General features: G+C 40.6%; 1 protein-coding gene across 1 annotated transcript in view; it reads right to left on the bottom strand.

Annotated features, from left to right (window-relative positions):
- Adgrv1 (adhesion G protein-coupled receptor V1) overlaps nt 1-23908 on the bottom strand; it is a 546923-nt gene that overhangs the window by 400816 nt on the left and 122199 nt on the right. The window contains exons 39-43 of the mRNA XM_052743671.1: nt 22013-22106; nt 19657-19735; nt 19420-19558; nt 18444-18585; nt 543-805 (exon numbers count right to left, since the gene is read on the bottom strand). Coding sequence (XP_052599631.1) covers nt 543-805; nt 18444-18585; nt 19420-19558; nt 19657-19735; nt 22013-22106 — 717 coding nt within the window. The remainder of the gene's footprint in view (nt 1-542; nt 806-18443; nt 18586-19419; nt 19559-19656; nt 19736-22012; nt 22107-23908) is intronic.

Genomic DNA, 23908 nt, shown 5'->3' with positions numbered 1-23908 from the left:
AGTACTCAAAACAAAAAAGTTAGCATACAGACCAGGAAGGGAGGAAGGTCCCTGGCTTTTGCTCCGTTTTGGTTTTGAGTACAGATGGCACTCAGAACTGATCTCAAGTCCAGCCTTTTTCTCACCTGAACTGCCCCTGTTCTCCTAGCTGCAGGTGAAAGCGAGCAGTTCTGTTTGTTCAGCTAGAACGTGGCTGACAGACACGGATGGAAGTTCCTTTAGCTTATGTTCTTACAGACAATATAAAGGAAGACTGCCACTCAAATGGGCTTAAATTTTGAAATGTGAACCACACATTCTTTTTCTTGCATATTCCTCAACCATATTAACCGTTTTCCCACTTGCCATCTGAGTGCACTTTCTAACATGGTGACACTAGCCCCTCACACTAGTGCCACTGTCTCTCTCATTTAAGAAGGGTTTTGCTTTGCTTTGCTTTGCTTGCTTCTTGAGAACTTAGGGCACATTTCTGAGAAAAATTATTTTTAAATACTAAAGATAATCTTAGTTCTCATTAACAAAATTAAAGGTTCATACTCTACCTTGGCTCGAACACCTTCCTCTAGAACAACAAAGCCTTTGGAAGGAATCAGATCCTTAGACTGTGTTGAAGAGTTGACTTCTGTCACAACAAACTGAACCGCCACCGTTCCAAACAGACCTTGTGCAGGCTCCCGAATGACGGTTAACACTGCAACACTCTCTTGCATGTGGAGAGATGTTGGTTCTCTGAGGAAAATGTGTGCACTGTTGTTAAAGGACAGAACTCCAGGGCCATCGTCGTTTGCAAGGACAGTAATCAAAGCTGTTAAGACAAAAATATTCAAGCAGTAACTGAATGTGTTAGAAATCCTAAAGACAGTACGCTCACAGCTGACTCTTTAATCATTACTAATTCAGGTCTCACCATAGCCAAAAGGGAGCACCTTTTAGTATTCCCATGTTACAGCGCCTGTGACAGAATGTACACAGGTACTCCATAGAAGTTCAAAAGCTAGAAGGGAACAGAACTGTGATACAAGCCAGGAAGTCAGCTTCAAGATGTTTACCATTCTTACACTCATTTTCATATCCATTCATTAGGTAGGGAGAGCACATGTCACATTGTGCGAATATGAGGAAATCAGAGGACACCTTGTGGGAATCCACCATGTGGGTCCCAGAGATCAAACTCGGGTCATCAAGCTTGGTGGCAAACGCCTTTACCAACTGAGCCATCTTGCCAGCCAAGACCTACAAACTTAAGCATCATCATAATATTTTTATATATCAGTTGCCATTGTTTGAAAATATAACAGTAAAGGGATCTCATTCAAAATAAACAATTAACAGAAATTAATGGGAAAATATAAGAAATATGCACACAAAGAAAAATCACAAAATGTCGATTGTGGCCACCTTGTCTCCCCTTGACCCTCTCTCAGATTCCTTGAAGTAGCTCACAAAATTATCACTGGGTCAAGGAAGAAATAAAGAAAGAAATTAAAGACTTCCAGGAATTCAATCAAAATGAATGCACAGCATACCTAAACTTATGGGACACTATGAACGCAGTGCTAAGAGGAAAGTTCATAGCACTAAATGCCTGCATAAAGAATGTGGAGAAATCTCTAGTAGTGGCTTAACAGCACACCTGAAAAATCTAGAACTAAAAGAAGCAAACCAACCCGAGAGGTGTAGAAGACAGGGATAATCAAGCTGAGGGCTGAAATCAATAAAACAGAAATAAAGAGAATACAGAGTCAATGAAACAAAGAGTTAGTTCTTTGAGAAAATCAACAAGATAGACAAACCCTTATCCAAACTAACTAAAAGGCAGAGAGGGAGTATCCAAATTAACAAAATCAGAAGAGAAAGAGGAACATAACAACAGACTCCAGGGAAATACAGATAATAATCAGGTCAAACTTCAAAAACCTGTACCCCATAAAATGAAAAATCAAAAGGAAATGGACAAATTTCTTGATAGATACCACATACCAAAATTAAATCAAGATGAGATAAACAATTTAAATGGACTGATAACCCATAAGAAAATAGAGACAGTCATTAAGTCTCCCAACGAAAAACAGTCCAGGGAAAGATGGTTTCAATGCAGAATTCTACCAGATTTTCAAAGAAGAACTAATACCAATATTCTTCAAGTTATTCCACAAAATAGAAATAGAGGGAATATTACCAAATTCTTTTTATGAGGCCACAGTTACTCTGATATTCATACCATATAGAGACTCAACAAAGGAAGAAAATTACAGACCAATTTCCCTCATGAACATTGATGCAAAAATACTCCATAAAATGAAAGGACCAAGGAGATGCCATAATAAGCTGCTCAGTCTTCTCTTAGAGATCAAGCCTCAATTTTAGTTTCCTGAAACTGAGCAAGCAGTTTCTGGGAGGGCCATGACCAAAAGACAATCACTAATGCCCCTGTCAGCAGGGACACACCAAGATAGGACACACCAAGCCTGGGCCACTGAGCCAGCCCCCACAGTCAGCACGTGCTAGGTCAGCCAGCCTCCACAACAGCTCAAGGACAAAGCCTGGGACTTGTCCAGGCCTGCCCAAAAATGGGTAACTGTAACCCCAACTAACCCTAGCCAATTAAAAGTTACTAATATGATTGCCACTCTCATAAACCAATCCTGAGTTTGTTCCTATGTAGTCTGTAGACCCCAAGCATCCCCCTTGACATATCCCCTACAAAAACCCTGCCCATTGATACTTGGGGTTTCTCCTGCTCTGCTGCTGCATCAGATGAGAGGCCCAAGTTAACTCACAATAAAAAGACTCTTTGCTTTTGCATCAAATTTGGTCTCTTGATGGTCTCTGGGGGTCCAGACTCTGGGCACAACAAAAATACTGGCAAATGGAACCCAAGAAAACATCAAAAAGATCGCCCACTATGATCAAGTGGGCTTCATCCCAGAGATACAGGGATGGTTCAACATACGAAAGTCTGTCAATGTAATCCATCACATAAATAAACTGAAAGAAAAAACAATGATCATTTTGTTAGATGCTGAAAAAACCTTTGACAAAATTCAACACCCCTTCATGATAAAAGTCTTGGAGAGATCAGAGATACAAGGGACATACCTAAACATAATAAAAGCAATATACAGCAAGTCATTTGCCAGCATCAAATTAAATGGAGAAAAACTCAAAGCAATTCCACTAAAATGAGAAAAAAAGACAAGGCTGTCTACTCTCTCCATATCTACTCAATACAGTACTTGGAGTTCTAGCCAGAGCAATAAGACAACAAAGGGAGATCAAGAGGATACAAATTGGAAAGGAAGACATCAAAGTATTGCTATTTGTAAATGACATGATAGTATGCACAAGCAACCCCAAAAATTCTACCAAGGAACCCCTACAGCTGATAAACACCTTTAGTGAAGTAGATGGATATAAAGTTAATTCAAAAAAAAAAAGTCAATAGACTTCCTATATACAGAGGACAAACTGGCTAAGCAAGAAATCAGGGAAACAACACGCTTCACAATAGCCACAAACCATGTAAAATATCTTGGTGTAACTCTAACAAAGCAAGTGAAAGACCTATATGACAAGAACTTCAAGTTTTTGAAGAAGATTATCAGAAGATCTCCCATGTTTGTGGATCTGTATGATTAACATAATAAAAATGACCACCTTACCAAAAGCAATCTACAGATTCAATGAAATCCCCATTAAAATTCCAACAAATCCCCATTAAAATTCCAACACAATTCTTTACAGACCTTGAAAGAACAATACTCAACCTCATATGGAAAAACAAAATACCCAGGATGGCTAAAACAATCCTGTACAATAAAAGAACTTCCAGAGGTATCTCAAACTCTAATACACAGCGATAGTAATAAAAACAGCATGGTGTTGGCATAAAAACAGACAGGTGGATCAATTGACTCGAATCAAAGACCCAGACATAAACCCACACATCTATGGACACCTGATTTGACAAAAAAGCCAAAATTATACAATGGAAAAAATATCTTCAGCAAATGGTGCTGGCATAACTGGATGTCAGTAGGTAGAAGAATGCAAATAGATCCATATCTGTCACCGTGCACAAAACTTAAGTCCAAGTGGATAAAAGACTTCAACATAAATCCAGTTACACTGAACCTGATAGAAGAGAAAGTGGAGAATAGCTTTCACTGCGCTGGCACAGGAGACAACTTCCTGAATAGAACACCAGTAGCACAGACACTAAGATCAACAATTAATAAATGAGACCTCATGAAACTGAAAAGCTTCTGTAAGACAAAGGACACTGTCAAAATGAAAAAAACAGTAGCATACACAATGGAAAAAGATGTTTACCAACCTCATATGCAACAGACGGCTGATCTCCAAAATATATAAAGAACTCAAGAAACTAGACATCAAAAACCCAAATAATCCAATTAAAAAATGGAGTACAGACCTAAATAGAGAATTCTCAACAAAAGAATCTCAAATGGCAGAAAAAAAAACTAAAGAAATGTTCAACATCCTTAGCCATCAGAGAAATGCAAATCAAAATGACTCTGAGATTCCATCTTACACCTGTCAGAATGGCTAAGATCAAAAACACAAGTGACAACTCATGCTAGAGAGGATGTGGAGTAAGGGCAACACTCCTCCATAGCTGGTGGGAGTGCAAACTCATACAGTCACTTTGGAAATCAATATGGCAGTTTCTTAAAAATATTGGGAATTGGTCTACCTCAGGACCCAGCTATACCACTCTTGGGTACCAAAAGGATACTCAATCACACCACAAGGACACTTGCTCACCAATGTTCATAGCACCTTTACTCATAATAGCCAGAAACTGAAAACAATCTAGATGTCCCGCAACTGAAAAATGGATAAAGAAAACGTGGTACATTTACAAAAAGGCGTGTTACTCTGCTGTTTATGACATCATGAAATTTGCAGCCAAACTGTTGGAACTAGAAAGAACTCATGCCTCGTGAGGTGACTCAGATGGAGAAAGACACACACGTGGTATGTACTCCCTCATAAATGGATGTTAGTTGCTAACTAAAGGATAACCATGCTACAATCCATAGACCCAGAGAAGCTAGGTAACAAGGAGGGCACAAGGGGTGACAGGGATGCATGGGTTTACCTAGGAAGAGAAAATAGAAGAGATCACCTGGGTGGACTGGGGCCAGGTGGGGATGAGAACTTGAGGGATCAGGTTGGGAAGTAGATGGAGGGAGAGAATACTGAAAGGTTGACTGGAAGGTGGGGAGGCATTTCAAGATCAGGTAGAAATGAGATGCAAGGGAAACTCTCATAAATCTACAAAGATAACCCAAACTAAGACTCCTAACAATAATGGATATGTAGGCTGAACTGGCCCTTCCTGTGATCAGATTGGTGACTACCCCAATTGTCATCAGAGATCCTTCATCCTGTAACTGATGGAAACAGATGCAGAGACTCACAGCCAAACATTAGATTGTGCTTGGGGAATCCTTCTGAAGAGAGGGAGAAAGGATTGTAGGAGCCAGAAGGGTCAAGGACATCACAAGACAACCCACAAAAACAACTAACCTGGCTCATAGGAACTAACAGAGTCTAAACTAACAACCAAAGAGGTCTGCATGGGACCGACCCGGGCCCTCTACAAATATGTGACAATTGTGTAGCTTGGTCCACATATGGGACTCCTAACAATGGGAGCAGGGGCTGTCCCTAATGGTTTGGCTAGCTCTTGGAAACCTATTCCTCATACTGGATTGCTTTTCCCAGCCTTAATTCAAGGGGAGGCATTTAGTCTTATTGCAACTTGATATGCCATACTTTGTTGATACCCATGGGAGGCCTGCCCCTTTCTGAACAGAAACAGAGGAGGAGTGTATAGAGGGAGAGGAGTAGAGGAGGGGGAAATGAAGTTGGGATGTAAGATAAATAAATAAATAGCCAATGAAAGTCCATCTTTACAAATAATGTTAGTATCTTATATATTTTAGAAGAAAAATGATTCATATTTGTACCTCACATATAATCATCAAAAATAATTTCCTTCATGTTAAAAATAACCATGTACAAATCAAAATTATACAAATTTCATAAAAATATAGTGAAATGATTCACATTGTTTTAAGAGAAAGCAAATAGAATTCAAAATAACAAAAATACTGATATTTTAAAAACTGTATAATAAAAGACACTATAATAAATTTAAAACATAAAAGGACAGTCTCAGATGATCATTTACAAAATGTCTAATAATTGAGCCTATCTGCTCATCCCAACTCCAGTGCAGCTGCATCTTCTCAGGCAGCACCAGCCTCATCCGGGACGACGAGATGGTGAAGGCTGGAGTGAGTGGATTTGGCATCTGTCTCCCTGGTTACTGGGCCTGCCTTCCAGTCTAGCAAAGTGAATACTGTTGCCACTGATGACTCTTGCATTGACCTCAACTACATGATCTACATGTTCCAGTATGACTCCACCAAAACCACGTTTCACAGTCAAAGCTGAGAACAGGAAAACTTTGTCACTTAAGGCCGTCTCCATCTTGCAGGAGCAAGATCCCATCAGTATCAAACAGGGTGATATTCATGCTGAATGTGTAGTAGAATCTATTGGTGTCTTCACAACCACAGAGAAGGCTGGGTCCCACTTGAAGGGGAGAGCCAAAAGGGTCATCACCTTTGTCCTCCTGCTGAGTCCACATGTTTGCGATGGACATGGCCACGAGAAATATGAAAGTTTACTCAAGAGGATAGCAATGCCTCCTTACCACCAAGTGCTTAGACCCATACCTCTATCCCTTTCCATGACCACTTCAGCACTATGGAGGGACTCAGGACCACAGTCAATTCCATCACTGCCACCCAAAATACTGTGGTTGGCATCTCAGGAAAACTGTAGTATCATGGCTGTAGCGGTGCCCATGATACTATTCCTGAAACCACTGGGACGTAGGTAAGGACATTGCACAGCTGAATGGGATATTCACTGGAATGGCTTTCCGTGTTCCTATCCTCAGTGTGTGTGGGTAAACGTGACCACAGCCTAGAGAAAGCTGCCAGATACGATGACATCAGTAACGTGATATAACAGGTGCCACGGGACCCACAGTGGTCATCCTGGGCTACACTGAGGCTCAGGTTGTCTCCTGAAGCCTTAACAGTGACACTTGGTCTTCTAATTTTGATTGCGGTAGCTTTGCCTTCAATGACACTCCGACAAGCTCCATTTACTGCAGTAACAATGAATTTGGATCCAGGAATATAGTGGTAGACCTTATAGTCAATATAGCTTCCAAGGAGCATGGAGCCCTGGATCAGCCACCCCAGCAAGAACAGGAAGGGAAGATAGAGGCCTTCAGCTCCTAAGAAGTCTCTGCCTCTCTTCCTGAGACTTAGAGGCCGGCCCCCAGCTCCCATCTTGCTCCGGACTTCCCTTTTGGAAAACTGGTGAGTGCCCTTCCTTGCCCCAGACCCCATCCCTGGGCACCAGCCACTCCAGGGAAGACCTGCCCAACTTGACCCCAGGTTCTGGCCACCGGGCAGGTTCCCTGCTAGCCCCACCGGGAAGGATCCCCTTCTCCAAGACCCCTGGCAGGCCCTGCAGTCTCCACGCCCTGCCCCCACGCCCATCCCCCTGAGCCCCAAGCCTCTTCCTGAGACTCAGAGGCCGGCCCCCAGCTCCCATCTTGCTCCGGACTTCCCTTTTGGAAAACTGGTGAGTGCCCTTCCTTGCCCCGGACCCCATCCCTGGGCACCAGCCACTCCAGGGAAGACCTGCCCAACTTGACCCCAGGTTCTGGCCACCGGGCAGGTTCCCTGCTAGCCCCACCGGGAAGGATCCCCTTCTCCAAGACCCCTGGCAGGCCCTGCAGTCTCCACGCCCTGCCCCCACTCCCATCCCCCTGAGCCCCAAGCCTCTTCCTGAGACTTAGAGGCCGGCCCCCAGCTCCCATCTTGCTCCGGACTTCCCTTTTGGAAAACTGGTGAGTGCCCTTCCTTGCCCCGGACCCCATCCCTGGGCACCAGCCACTCCAGGGAAGACCTGCCCAACTTGGCCCCAGGTTCTGGCCACCGGGCAGGTTCCCTGCTAGCCCCACCGGGAAGGATCCCCTTCTCCAAGACCCCTGGCAGGCCCTGCAGTCTCCACGCCCTGCCCACACGCCCATCCGCCTGAGCCCCAAGCCTCTTCCTGAGACTTAGAGGCCGGCCCCCAGCTCCCATCTTGCTCCGGACTTCCCTTTTGGAACACTGGTCTGGCTGAACCAAGTGTGCGGATAAGGCCAGTAACGAAGCACAAGGAGATGGGCAGACGTCAAGGCAGAAACATATACAACAAAATGAATAGCAATACAGCATCACCAGGCCCTAGCCCTCCTCCAACACCTAGACCTGAACATCAGAAATTGGAAGAAGCAGAAGAAAACAGCCTTATGAATGACATCATGAAGAAGCTAGAGGCTTGTGTAGAGGAAAAGACAAAAAAATGTGAAGAACGCTGTAAACAACTAGAGGAAAGGGCAAACAAATTAGAAGAAATCAATAAAGTCCTGGAAGAAAACAATAAAATACTGAGAGAAAATCAAGAAAAATCAATGAAACAAAAGAAGGAAACAGTCCAAGACCTGAAAAGCGAAATAGAAAAAATGAAGAAGACACAAACAGAGGGAATGCTGGAAATAGAAAATCTGAGAAAACGATTGGGAACTTCAGATGCAAGTATAATCAACAGAATGCAAGAGATGGAAGAGAGGATCTCTAGCGTTGAAGATACAGTAGAAGAAATACATTCATCAGTCAAAGAAAACACTAAAGCCAACAAAGTCATGAACCAAAATGTCCAAGAAATTTGGGACACCATGAAAAGACCAAACCTAAGAATAATAGGGGTCGAAGAAGGAGAAGAATACCAACTCAAGGGCACAGAAAATATATTCAACAAGATCATAGAAGAAAACTTTCCCAACTTAAAGAAGGAAATGCCTATGAAGATACAAGAAGCTTATAGAACACCAAACAGACTAGACCCCCCAAAAAAGTCCCCTCGCCACATAATAGTTAAACAACTAAACGTACAGAATAAAGAAAGAATATTAAGAGCAGCAAAGGAAAAAGGCCAAGTGACATATAAAGGCAAACCCATCAGAATAACACCCGATTTCTCCATGGAGACTTTGAAAGCCAGAAGAACCTGGACAGATGTAATGCAGACACTAAGAGACCATGGATGTCAACCTAGACTAATATACCCAGCAAAACTTTCAATCACCATAGATGGAGTGAACAAGACATTCCATGACAAAGCCAGATTTAAACAATACTTATCCACAAACCCAGCCCTACAGAAAGCACTAGAAGGAAAATTCCAACCTAAGGAAGTCAGATACACCCTCGAAAACACAGGCAACAGATAAAGCCACAGCAGTAAACCCCAACGTATAGAAGTACCCACACATCACCACCAAAAAATAACAGGAATGAACAATCACTGGTCATTAATTTCCCTCAATATCAATGGACTTAATTCACCTATAAAAAGACATAGGCTTACAGAATGGATACGAAAGCAGGACCCATCTTTCTGCTGCATACAAGAAACACATCTCAAATTCGAAGATAGACACTACCTAAAAATAAAAGGCTGGGAAAAGACTTTCCAATCAAACGGTCTTAAGAAACAAGCGGGTGTAGCCATCCTGATATCCAGCAAAATAGACTTCAAACTAAAATCAATCAAAAGAGATCAAGAAGGGCATTACATACTCATCACAGGAAAGATCCACCAAGATGAAGTCTCAATTCTGAATATTTATGCCCCAAACACAAGGGCACCCACATATGTAAAAGAAACATTACTAAAGCTTAAATCACATATAAAACCCCACACATTAATAGTGGGAGACCTCAACACCCCACTTTCACCACTGGACAGATCTCCCAAATTGAAACTTAACAGAGAAATAAAGGACTTAACTGATGTCATGACTCAAATGGACTTAATCGATATCTACAGAACATTCCATCCTAACAAAAAAGAATATACCTTCTTCTCAGCACCCCATGGAACCTTCTCTAAAATTGACCACATACTTGGCCACAAAACAAATCTAAACAGATACAAAAGAATTGGAATAACCTCCTGTGTTCTATCAGACCACCATGGTCTAAAGTTGGATTTCAACAACAACAAAAACTACAGAAAACCTGCAATCTCATGGAAACTGAATAATACCCAACTGAATCACCAAGGGGTTAAGGAAGAAATAAAGAAAGAAATTAAAGACTTCCTAGAGATCAATGAAAATGAAGACACCACATATCCAAATTTATGGGACACTATGAAAGCAGTACTAAGAGGGAAATTCATAGCACTAAATGCCCACATAAATAAGTTGGAGAAATCTCACACTAGAGACTTAACAGCATACCTGAAAGCTCTAGAACAAGAAGAAGCACAGTCTCCCAGGAAAAATAGACGCCAGGAAATTATCAAAGTGAGAGCTGAAATCAATAAAATAGAAACAAAGAGAACAATACAAAAAATTAATGAAACAAAGAGTTGGTTCTTTGAGAAAATCAACAAGATAGACAAGCCCTTATCCAAACTAACCAAAAGACAGAGAGAGAGCATCCAAATCAACAAAATCAGAAATGAAAAGGGGGACATAACAACAGACATTGAGGAAATCCAGAGAATCATCAGGTCATACTTCAAAAACCTCTATTTGACAAAACTGGAAAACCTAAAAGAAATGGATAACTTTCTGGATAGGTACCACATACCTAAGTTAAATCAAGACCAGATAAACTATTTAAATAGTCCAATAACCCCTAATGAAATAGAAACAGTCATTAAAAGTCTCCCAACCAAAAAAAGCCCAGGACCAGATGGTTTCAGCGCAGAATTCTACCAGATCTTCAAAGAAGAGTTAATACCAATACTCTCTAAATTGTTCCACACAATAGAAACAGAAGGAACATTACCAAACTCCTTCTACGAGGCTACAATTACCCTAATTCCTAAACCAAACAAGGATACAACAAAGAAAGAGAACTACAGACCGATCTCCCTCATGAACATTGATGCAAAAATACTCAATAAAATACTGGCAAACAGACTCCAAGAACACATCAAAACAATTATCCACCATGATCAAGTAGGATTCATTCCAGGGATGCAAGGGTGGTTCAACATACGAAAGTCCGTCAATATAATACACCATATAAACAAACTCAAAGAAAAAAACCATATGATCATCTCACTGGATGCAGAAAAGGCATTTGACAAAATCCAACACCCCTTCATGATAAAGGTATTAGAGCGATCAGGAATACAGGGAACATACCTAAACATAATAAAGGCAATTTACAGCAAGCCAACAGCCAACATCAAATTAAATGGAGAGAAACTCAAAGCAATTCCACTAAAATCAGGAACGAGGCAAGGCTGTCCACTCTCCCCATACTTATTCAATATAGTACTTGAAGTTCTAGCCAGAGCAATAAGACAACATAAGGAGATTAAGGGGATACAAATTGGAAAGGAAGAAGTCAAGCTTTCCCTATTTGCAGATGACATGATAGTATACTTGAGCGACCCCAAAGATTCCACCAAGGAACTGATACAGCTTATAAACACCTTCAGCAACATAGCAGGATACAAGATCAACTCAAAAAAATCAGTAGCCCTCCTATATACAATGGACAAAGAAGTGGAGAAGGAAATCAGAGATACATCTCCCTTTACTATAGCCACAAATGGCATAAAATACCTTGGGGTAACACTAACCAAGCAAGTGAAGGACCTATATGACAAGAACTTTAAGTCCCTGAAAAAAGAAATTGAAGAAGATGTCAGAAAATGGAAAGATCTCCCATGCTCATGGATAGGCAGGACTAACATAGTAAAAATGGCAATCTTACCAAAAGCAATCTACAGATTCAATGCAATCCCCACCAAAATACCAACACAATTCTTCACAGACCTGGAAAGAATAATACTCAAATTCATATGGAAAAACAAAAAACCCAGGATAGCCAAAGGAATCCTGTACAATAACACAACTTCTGGAGGCATCACGATCCCTGACTTCAAGCTCTACTATAGAGCTACAGTAATAAAAACAGCTTGGTACTGGCATAGAAACCGACATGTGGACCAATGGAATCGAATTGAAGACCCTGACATTAATCCGCACACCTATGAACATATAATTTTTGACAAAGAAGCCAAAAGTGCACAATGGAAAAAAGAAAGCATCTTCAACAAATGGTGCTGGCAAAACTGGATATCAACATGTAGAAGGCTGCAAATAGATCCATATCTATCACCGTGCACAAAACTTAAGTCCAAGTGGATCAAGGACCTCAACATAAATCCAGCTACTCTGAACCTGCTAGAAGAGAAAGTAGGAAGTAGTCTTGAACGCATTGGCATTGGAGACTACTTCCTAAATAGAACACCAGTAGCACAGACTCTGAGAGAAACAATCAATCAATGGGACCTTTTGAAACTGAGAAGCTTTTGTAGAGCAAAGGATACGGTCAACAAGGCAAAGCGACAGCCTACAGAATGGGAAAAGATCTTCACCAACCCCACATCTGACAGAGGACTGATATCCAGAATATATAAGGAACTCAAGAAATTAGACATCAAAATGCCCAACAGTCCAATTAAGAAATGGGCTATAGAACTAAACAGAGAATTCTCAACAGAGGAAACTCAAATGGCCGAAAGACATTTAAGGAATTGCTCAACATCCCTAATCATCAGGGAAATGCAAATCAAAACAACTCTGAGATACCACCTTACGCCTGTCAGAATGGCTAAGATCAAAAACACTGAAGACACCTTATGCTGGAGAGGATGTGGAGCTAGGGGAACTCTCCTCCACTGCTGGTGGGAATGCAAGCTTGTACAACCACTTTGGAAATCAATATGGCGCTTTCTTAGAAAATTGGGAATCAATCTCCCCCAAGATCCAGCTATACCACTCTTGGGCATATACCCAAGAAATGCTCAACCACACCATAAGAGCACTTGTTCAGCTATGTTCATATCAGCATTGTTTGTAATAGCCAGAACATGGAAACAACCCAGATGCCCTTCAACTGAAGAATGGATAAACAAAATGTGGTACATATACACAATGGAATACTACTCAGCAGAAAAAAACAATGGCATCATGAGGTTTGCAGACAAATGGATGGATCTAGAAAAAATCATCCTGAGTGAGGTAACCCAGACTCAGAAAGACAAACATGGTATGTACTCACTCATAGCAGGATACTAGACATGAAACAAGGATGAACTGTCTGCTACTCACATCACCAGGGAGGCTACCCGGAAAACAGGACCCCAAGAAAGACACAGGGATCGCCCAATGACAGAGAAATGGAATGAGATCTACATGAACAGCCTGGACATGAGTGGGGGTAATGAAAGGCGAGGGTCGAGGGAAAGAGAGCTTGGGGGAGCGGGAGATCCCAGCTGGATCAACAACAGAGAGGGAGAACAAGGAATAGGAGACCATGGTAAATGAAGACCACATGAGAACAGGAAGAAGCAAAGTGCTAGAGAGGCCCACAGAAATCCACAAAGATACCCACACAACAGACTGCTGGCAATGGTCGAGAGACAGCCCGAACTGACCTACTCTGGTGATGGGATGGCCAAACACCCTAATTGTTGTGCTAGAAACCTCATCCAACTACTGAGGGATCTGGATGCAGAGATCCATGACTAGGCCCTGGGTGGATCTCTGGGAGTCCAATTAACGAGAATGAGGAGGGTTTATATGAGCGAGAATTGTTGAGACCAAGGTTGGATAAAGCACAGGGACAAATAGCCAAATGAATGGAAACACATGAACTATGAACCAATGGCTGAGGGGTCCACACTGGATCAGGCCCTCCGAATGGGTGAGACAGTTGATTGGCTTGATCTGTTTGGGAGGCATCCAGGCAGTGGGACCAGATCTTGTGCTCATTGCATGAGTTGGCTGTTTGAAACCTGGGGCCTATGCAGGATTGTTTGGCTCGGCCTGGGAGGAGGGGACTAGACCTACCTGGACTGAGTCTACCAGGTTGACCTCAGTCTGTGGGGAAGGCTTTGCCCTGGAGGAGATGGGAATGGGGGGGGGGGCGTTGGGGGGAAGGTGAGGGGGACGGGAGGGGGGAGAACAAGGGAATCCGTGACCGATATGTAGAACTGAATTGTATTGCAAAATAAATTAAAATAAATTAAAAAAAAAAAAGAAGTCTCTGCCTCAACTTAGCTCCCAACACACTGAGCATCTCCCCTCCCAGTTTCCATCCCAGAGCCCCAGACGGAGTGTAAAAGCTTTGGAGCCCCATTCTCTCATATACCATCAATAAGTTCACTGTGCTCCCCCAAAAGAACTGACACATTGGATTCCAAACAGAAGAATATTCCTAAATATAACAAAATAAAGTAAATGGAAATGCACAAAACAAAACCACACAAAGAAAGAGCAGACAGTGTCAAACCCACTAATAAAAGAAAAATGTAGAAAAATACTAAGGAACGCCACAAACCACAGGCTTTTCACTGGAATTAGTGAAAAACTTTAATGAGTGAAGGAATTACTGGCAAAGATATAAAGAAAAAACAGTCTTTGTTGGAGAGCATGTCTTTGCACACAGTACCCATTATGCTCAATGCAGAATACTCATTGTCTACAAATGCAAACATTTATAGTTGGTCTGATGGTTGAAGCCCACAATCCTAGATATACAGGATGTTAAGGCAGGAGGATTTTCAGTCCAAAGCAATCCTGAACTACAAAGTGGGTTCAAAGCCAGTCCAGGCAACCTAATGAGATTCAATTTTAAAATATAAAGTTAAAGGAGTCCTGGGGATGTAGCTAAGTAGTAAACCTCTTATCTATAATGTTGTGACGGACCTGGGTTCAATTCTCAGGTCAAACAGTACAAAAATATTTATATGCAAAGAATTTATTAATATTTTATAAAAGATTAGAAATACTTTAACGGTCAATGAAGTGGGCTTTGCTTAATAAATTACCCATTATCAAAAGACTTAGTGTTTACAGAAATATTAATATTTAAAATTTGGGATTTAAAGCCTAAAGTAAACTAGACAGTGTCCAGCAATGTCACTTCCTTCTGCTCACAATAGTAGACATGGAACCTATTGTGGTCAGATCTTTGTTATCTGACACACGCCAGTGTCATCCGGAAAGAAGCAACTTCAATTGAGAGAACGCCTCCACGGACTTTGCTCATAGGAAAGCCTGTGGGACACTTTCTGAATTAATGACTGATGTGAGAGGGCTCAGGCTGCTGTGGGCAGTGCCACCCAGGAGCAGATGGTCCTGAGTTGAATAAGAAAGCAAGCTAAGCAGTTGCAGGAGCGAGGCAGTATATGGCATCCCTCCCTGGCCTCTGCTGCAGTTACCAGCTCCAGGTCTCCTCTTTGAGTTCTTGCCCTGACTTCCCCTCATAATGAACTACAATTGAAAGCTCAAATAAACCCTTTCCTCCCCAAGTTGCTTGTGGTCGTGGTGTTTTAACACAGTGACAGAAGGCAAAGTAAGACAGAACCTATGTAATTCTGGCCAGAATTCTCTCAAGCTGTTTTAGGAACTCTAGAGCCTGAATGTGTTCTTTCTTGTTATGTGCATGGCTGTTGAAGAATGATGCTGAGCAGCGTCTTGCAACAATAACGAACAGTGCTCTTGGGCTGAGGCCAATATTCCAACAGCAAGGAGGAAAGAAAGAACGGCAGGGGCCTGAAAGCGGTAATTAGAACCAACTTCACCTAAAGCCATATGCCTCTGATCCCTGTGGTTAAGTAAACGTACGAATTTTCTTTGCTGAAATCCATCTTAATTAAGCTTCCATTGAATATGCATAAATGACTCTAAGCAAAGACATGGTGTCTATTCCTACAATCCTTTACACTTGTTCTTCTCGACAAGAAAAGCATTTCATCCCAGACTTGTGCTTTCTTAATGTGGAACAAAAGCCACATCCTTAAAGAAAAAAATAGTTTCTGGGGACTCGGAAATAATATCTGTAAATGTAGCAATGAATTTAAAACCATGTCTTGGACACACAAACTCTTTCAATGTTTTTCAATAAATAATTTTTTTTATATCAAGAGTAGTAATTTATGAACTCAGAAGTTACCATTGACTAAAGCAGGTTAGAGATTCAGTCTCCACTTGGTTCTTCAAACACACTGAGTTATCTATCATCTGAGGGAGCTGAAGTGACCTTTGTGGGGAGGGCACTGAGGATTAAACTTAAGGTCTGAGGCAAGCTTAAGGAATAGCCTAGCAACCTGGGACTCTAGTAGTCTTGAGCTTTGTACCCATACACCCAACTATGAACAATGCACCTAGACAACTGTTTGCTTTTTAGGAAGCCCACCTGCTTTATGCAATGAAAACAAGTTATACCCCATAGAAATCTGTCCACAATATCCTGTTTCTATTCAAACACATCGTGGAATATAGTCTGTGAAGTAAGGGCAGTGTGTCAGTCTAGCCTAAACTGATCTTGGGTACGTGTACCATAAGTTATGTCCTGAAGTGAACTTTTAGGGAATCCCCTATTTATTATCATATGCCTATGTATAAATTGGCATAAATATGATAGAAACCAGATGCATTATGAGAAGGGATATACACAGTAGAGAATTGATTGTCTGACTTAATCTGTTAGTAAAAGAGAGCTACTCTCACTATGCCCCTTAGGAACCAAACTCTCCCTTCTCCTAAACCCCATAAACAGAAGCTCCAACAGAAACCAGAACTGTGAATACCCTCACTCACGTAACCTGATGTCAATCTTAACACTGTATTCTGATCTGTTCTATAACTTTGTTTTTGAATGAAGCTTCCTTGCTACTTTGCAATATGTGTGACTCTATTTAATTCTTGAATAAGAGGCCAGGACCCTGGAAAAATCCAGTTCAGACCCTGACCATGGGTAATAGGCCTCGCAACTGTCAAGCATGCTCCTCCACAGAGCTTCTGCCCCAGCTACTTACGCTGTTTTTCAAAAACAGTCTCATGAAGCTCAGGCTGGCCTTGCACTCCATATGTAAGCTAAGGATGGCCTTGAACTTATAATCGTCCTGCCGCTACCCCCTGAGAATTGGGATTACAGGCCTGTACCAGCATGCACAGTATATGTGGTATTGGGGAATCACACCCAGGACTTGGACATGCTAGGCAAACACAGCACCAAATGAACTACCTCCCTATGTAGAAGTAACTGTTAAAAGTTCTCCCAAGGCTGTGAGTGCTCAGCCCTAAATGTGATTTCTTTATCAAAGCTCCCTCCCCTCCCCACCTGCCAAGGCTCAGGAAACATCAGTAAGTGAGGAGGCAGAAAGAATGTAAGAGCCAATGGCAGAAGTTCTGTGAAATGTTGTCTTCAGAACATGCCAAGGCTGTTGCACCTATTGACTTACAGAAACTAGTGGTTACCTGCACAAGATTCGCTCAAAATCAAGCCAGACAAAATTCTGTCATAGATGCTAGGGTGTCCACCATTTCCAGAGGAGCTATTGGCAATCACTAGATGTCAGGGGAGAGAATCGGTCTCCTCTGTGGGTTTAGCCACTAGTAGTTTAGTCCCATGTTCGGTGGCTAGCCCCAGACCCATGTACATATTGATGGCATTATTGGACTTGTTAGGTTATCAAAAAGAAGAGAAGGAGGAAGGTGTGGAAGAAGAAAAGGAGGAAGAGGAGAAGGAAAAGGACAATGATGACAGGAAGAAGGAGGAAGAAAAAGAAGGTGATAACAGGAAGTTGGGAGCAAGACATGTTGGAGGAGATGGGATCCAAAGTGAAGTGGAGGGGGAAATGTGGGTGAATACAATCATATTTCATTGTAAATGTGTGTGAAATTCTCAAAGAATAAAAAATTATAGCAAGTATACAAATAGGTTTTCTTACGCAAAATTCAGTATATCCATGAGGTTTTCTCTCTTATTACTGTTCCCTTTGTTGAGTAGTCATCATAGTACCTAATCCACAGTGAGACTGGGTGATCTTAGAAACAATAGCAAACCATTCCAGCCAGAGAACCAAAGCTCTCACAATGGTCTGACACTTCAGGACCTCCTACTCTGTGCATAAATCTCACAGCACGCAGTAACACTGGAAGGACCCTCGTCAGCGTTCTTCTCATAGCTAAACACAAAACCAGAGCAGAGCTCAGATTCTGACAGAAAGACTTTTACATGTTAAATAAAACTGCAGTCATTGAGAAAGTCATTTAATACTACTTTTAATATCAACCTACTCTGCCCTTGCTGTTTTCATATACACAAACGCACAGGGTCCGCTCGTTATCACTTGGAGGGCTTTTCTTATGAGGCTAGGAGAAGGCTCATCCCATCTGCCTCCACACTGCAGAAGCCAGGACGGGAAAAGGAGACTGTGGAAAACGGATAATTAATTACCTATTGTATTTTTCCCCAGCTCTAGTCCAGGAGAAGGATTTGTCAATATCAACTGAAATTTTTCATCTCCTTCTGGAATATCATCGTCCAGAATCACAACATCCACATGTTTATACCTTTCTCCATCAGCAAAATGAAGAATCTAATCAAAAAGATAAAAGAAAAGACCACGTACATGAATTCATTCTGAGTTTTCATGAGATGTTTAAAAAGCAATGCCATATAATTGTTAGTGTGGAGAATGAGCTATTTTAGGGGCTGGCGAGATGGCTCAGCAGTTAAATGTTTTGGCTGTTCTTTCAAGGGACACAAGTGGGGTCTCAGAACCTTCATCATGCAGCTTGTAAATTCCTGAAACTCTAGCTCCAGATATCTGATACCATCTTCTGGCACGCGTGTGCAAGTACATATGCAAACACACACACACACACACACACACACACACGCACGCACGCACGCACGCATGCACGCACACAATTTTATATGCTCTCCTTGTTTAAATTTAAATTGAAAATATTTCAAGTGAAAGTTACAGAATAGAAGAAAGCAAGCATTTGGTTAAGGAACAAAGGCAATAAAAAGACAAAGATTTTTAAAGGATATTTCAAGGGCTTGAAGTGTCTTAGTAAATTAAAACAAAGAAAGAATGGAGCAGAGCATACATTTTCCAGAAGCATCTGATACACTCTGGGAAAGTCTAATAATTAACATTTTTAATATATGATCTGGTATTCTTCAGAATTAAATACTGCAAAATATAGTGAACTTGGAGTAACATTTAGAACAGAATTAAAACTTAATTCAACTACTTACTACAGCAGAGAGAACTATATAGAATAGAGATCTTATGCCTTGTCTCACTGTGGAGTAGCCTACACAGTAGTTACTAAGATTAATTTATTCATGCACCTACATCACTACAATTCTCGAAGAACAGTGATTGTAAATGACCATCATCGATTATGCAGAGCCCTACCTGTGGAGTGCAAATGTAATCCAGCCCCATCTGAGCCTCTAGATTCTGGGCATACATAAACAAGGAAACCTGGCCAAGGGCCTCTCTGCTCCTCTCGGCTACCAATGTTACAATGCCATGGGTTTCATTCACTTCAAATCTGGAATAAAGAGAATAGACTCATTTTTCTCTCATGACTTGTTTGGTAATTGTGAAGAACCCAGATTAAGAAAGGCACTTACACAGCCCAGGGCTTACCTGCTACGCTGCCATTCAATTACACCTTGGGCACCATCATTGGCATCGATGATGATCTGGGCAGTCAAGCCTTCTGAGTCTGATAAGACAGAGACGTATTGAATGAATATAAGTTAATATAAATGTCATTTAAACTATAGTTCAAGCCACTGTCTGGCACAGAATTTAAAGAACGAAGTTATATACATTTTTATGTATAGGTATTGTAGGTAGTGAAAAATATTTAAGGAAATAAAAAACAGTGCTGGTGACATCAGAAAAGAAATATTTTTATTACCAAGAATTACTGATGTATAACTACTCCACTAAGAGCAGCGTGGCATCGCAAGCTACAGGTGTTACAGGTTCGTTTTGAATCAATGAAACAGTATTTACATCTCTGTTGTATCTTAGGAGGGAGGAAATGGTACAGGTGGAAAGAGCAGACCAGACAAGAGAAAAGAAAAACAACCTTGAAAGAGAAAGGTAGATGGTCACAGAAAAATACCTGTGTCAGAGAGTGACACACAAGGGAGATTAATGCAAACGGCGAGGGAAACGGTTTGATAGGGCGGAAGTACAGCAGGAAGATTAATGCAAACGGCGAGGGAAACGGTTTGATAGGGCGGAAGTACAGCAGGAAGATTAATGCAAACGGCGAGGGAAACGGTTTGATAGGGCGGAAGTACAGTTCTCTTCTCTGTATTGTATTCCATCCATTCAGCTACACATAGCTACTCTTCTACCTTAAAACATTGATTCTCCCGTGTGTGTGTGTGTGTGTGTGTGTGTGTGTGTGTGTGTGTGTGTGTGTGTGTGTGTGTGTGTATACTGTATCCTTTAGTTAAGGACAATTATCATGGCGGCTTAGGTGTAAAAAGGAGTAAGAAGACCATTGTCTTTACACTGAAGAGAACAATACTGTTCAGGAGACAGTATAAGATCAGAATTTAGATCCACTGGACTACCAGCTTACAGCCAGACACCTAAAAATCACAGTGTGCTGTTAAAATATATATAGAAGTAACATTATATGGACTCAATAGGTTATATTTGTGAATATATGTATTAAAAATACATATATATTTTTGCAAAAACAATTGAGGAAACAAGCCATGAATTTGAAGGAGAGCAGGGAAGAGGATTTGGGAGGGTCTGGAGGGAGGAAAAGGAAGGGAGAAATCTTAAAATTAAATTACAATCTCAAAAATAAACAATAAGTATTTTTGAAAGGAGAGTGAATTCACAGATTATTAAAGTTAAATTTTTAGCTTAAAAGAAGAAAAAACAGCTCTTTCGTGTTCTGGTTGTAATTCGAGGCATATGCAAAATGGGGGATGTAAGAGACGGCAGTCCTAACACACGGAACAGGAAGAGCTCTACTCGAGCTGCCACCGAACAGGAGCCGCGGGAAGACACAGCGCTGGGGAGGCTCTCCTAGCATGAACAGGAGCCGCGGGAAGACACAGCGCTGGGGAGGCTCTCCTAGCATGAACAAGGAGCCACGGGAAGACACAGCGCTGGGGAGGCTCTCCTAGCATGAACAGGAGCCGCGGGAAGACACAGCGCTGGGGAGGCTCTCCTAGCGTGAACAAGAGCAACCTTGGATCACTGCTTGACATAAAGAGCTTAGTCATTGGAATAGCTAAGAATTAGCCAAGGACATATAGAAGACTGGTTATTATTTTCCAAGTTGTTCCATTAAGCCTTAGAAATGAGTCCTCGGGCCACTACCCCTGTCCAAGCTCCCTGCTGTGCCTCCTCCTCCAGGGCTCACTCCCCTCTGTCCTGTAGACATACTGCCCATGGCAGGATCAGTGGGACTGACTGACCCTGATGCTTCACTACCACCCCGCACACGTCACATATGTTCCAGAAGGACATGGGATACAGCTTATTGAAGGGTCTAAATAAGCTTCTACTAAGGTTCAAGTTTTACCTTTCAGTCTGTAATGAATTAAGTTTTATAAAAGCGTGAAAAGAAAAAAGATCAAAGGTCAGAAAAGCAGAAGCGGAAAACACAAAATACATGTTTAACTTAAAAAAAAATAAAGTGGGAAGCTTATGAAAATAGCTAATTATGTTTTTAAAAGAAAATGAAAGAAAAATACTTTGAAAGAAGTACTACTACTTTGCAGATTGCAGATTTGGCTATACATAGTTGTAAAATTCAAAGAGCATCACAATAATTATTGCCTTTACATTGTTGTACACAATTGTAATAATAGTCTCTAAATTAGAATAAGTCTAAAATGCTCATCATATTTCACACAGCTAAAATTAGAAAACATAACAAAGAACACTTCTGACTTTAAAATGAAGTCACTTCATTCCATTTGAAGTCAGTAAAAAGATTCACAAAAGAGAGTCACCCTACCTAGTCTGGGAGGAAACGAAGTTAGAGGAGCCATAATGAGATCAACATGAGTTAAATTCACCAAGAAATATTCTTTTAGTTCCGGTATATCATCCTGCAGAAGTTACAATCATTGAAAAAAAAAGCCTTAATTATTTTTAAAGGAATTATTCCTTATAAGCTGCTTTTTAAGTTATACTACAAATGCATATGTATAAACAGCAAATATATTATAGAAAACAAATGCACAGTAAAAGTATTTAATTAGAAAATATAACTATAATAGTGTTAAACTTATATAGAAGTTATTAGGTTGAACACTATGAAACCACCTCAAAATTATAACACTTTAAGCACAGTTTATAAGCAAACCAACTATCTAACTATATGAACCTAATTCTTTTAAATACAACATAAGCAAAAGGTGTCAATTTCCCCACTACCTGCTCTTCAGAATGAGGAATGGAATGATGTTGTAGAAGCAATGAAGCTTTGCAACAGGAAGGCTGAGAACGACCTCTGGAATTTGAGGTAAGCTGTTTACATTCCAAGGCCTCAAATTTACAGTGCTTTTTAATGGAGAAATAATAACCACACTGGCATTGTTTGTGGGTAATGATTTAAAATAGTGTATGTGGAATATCCAGCTTCAAGGAATCCTTTGAAAGTGATAGTGATGATTATTAATCAGTAGTCCCACAATTAACAATGAAAACAAAGAAGATGCACTAAACATAGGAGAAGTAAAACCCATGTCAGAAGTGACTAACTGGCTGCTAATGTTTATAAGATTTATACAGAAACTGTGTGTGTGAACTGAGGTATATATAGATAGACAGATATATATATATATATATATATATATATATATATATATATATATATATATATAGAGAGAGAGAGAGAGAGAGAGAGAGAGAGAGAGAGATGATAAATAGGTAGAGAGATGGAGAGATAGAGACATATAGATACAGACAACAGATAGTCTAAAATATCAATACATAAATACCAACATGTTTTTCAATTTATTGGAGACATTTCCATGTGAGAAAACAAGAAGCTAAAAACTGATTTCTAGACAGGCCTGAGGATCTGGGCAAACATGAGCAGCAACCCTCCCTTACCACACCCTACTGTGGGGCGGTTGGTTTTTTTGGTCTTTTAATGGGTTTTGGGTCTGGGATAATTTTCATTGATTAGGGGGGTTGGTTACAAGTTGTTGTCAAGGGTTAGGAAAAAGGCTAAGCAAAGGAGATTAGATTTAAGGTTCTTGTTAAAAAAAAAAGAAAGAAAGAAAGAAAGAAAGAAAGAAAGAAAGAAAGAAAGAAAGAAAGAAAGAAAAGAAAAATGTAAATACTTTACATTGGATTGTTTTATATTGTATACAAATTATATATATTGAAATTGATATTGTTAGAAAATGTTATATATATTTTTCTAATTGTACCGTTCATCTAACAATGTAATGCAATTTTCTGATCCTTGAATGTTATTACCAACTATTAGGATATAAAGAAATGAAAGTTAGTAGTTAGATATTATAATAGAACTTGTAGTTATATTAGGTATGTTTTCAAGATTGAGTAGATATATTTTAGATAGACAGGTTATCTTCAAACCCTTCAGAGATCTACAGAATATGGCATTTAAAATGTTTTAATAACTTAGAAAATTTTTCTTTTTGTTATGATTATGAGACATGTCAGCTCCTGGCAGTACCAATCTACTTCAGAGAAAATATGGGCATTGAAGAAACTGCATATGGAGTTAACTTTCATTGTGGCAAAAGTTAGCCACTGGACAACAAAGTATCCTCGAATCAACAGGACAAAATGGACAGACAGGACATAAAACAAAGGATTACTGATTCTTGCCAAAACAAGTGTGGTTATGGCTTTATCAAAAGGCATCTTCTGA

Source organism: Peromyscus californicus, unplaced genomic scaffold (assembly GCF_007827085.1).
Source record: "Peromyscus californicus insignis strain IS unplaced genomic scaffold, ASM782708v3 Scaffold_18__1_contigs__length_77618521, whole genome shotgun sequence".
NCBI lineage: Eukaryota > Metazoa > Chordata > Mammalia > Rodentia > Cricetidae > Peromyscus > Peromyscus californicus.
Note: the sequence above shows the minus strand (reverse complement) of the source record. Positions and strands in the feature narration are given on the sequence as shown.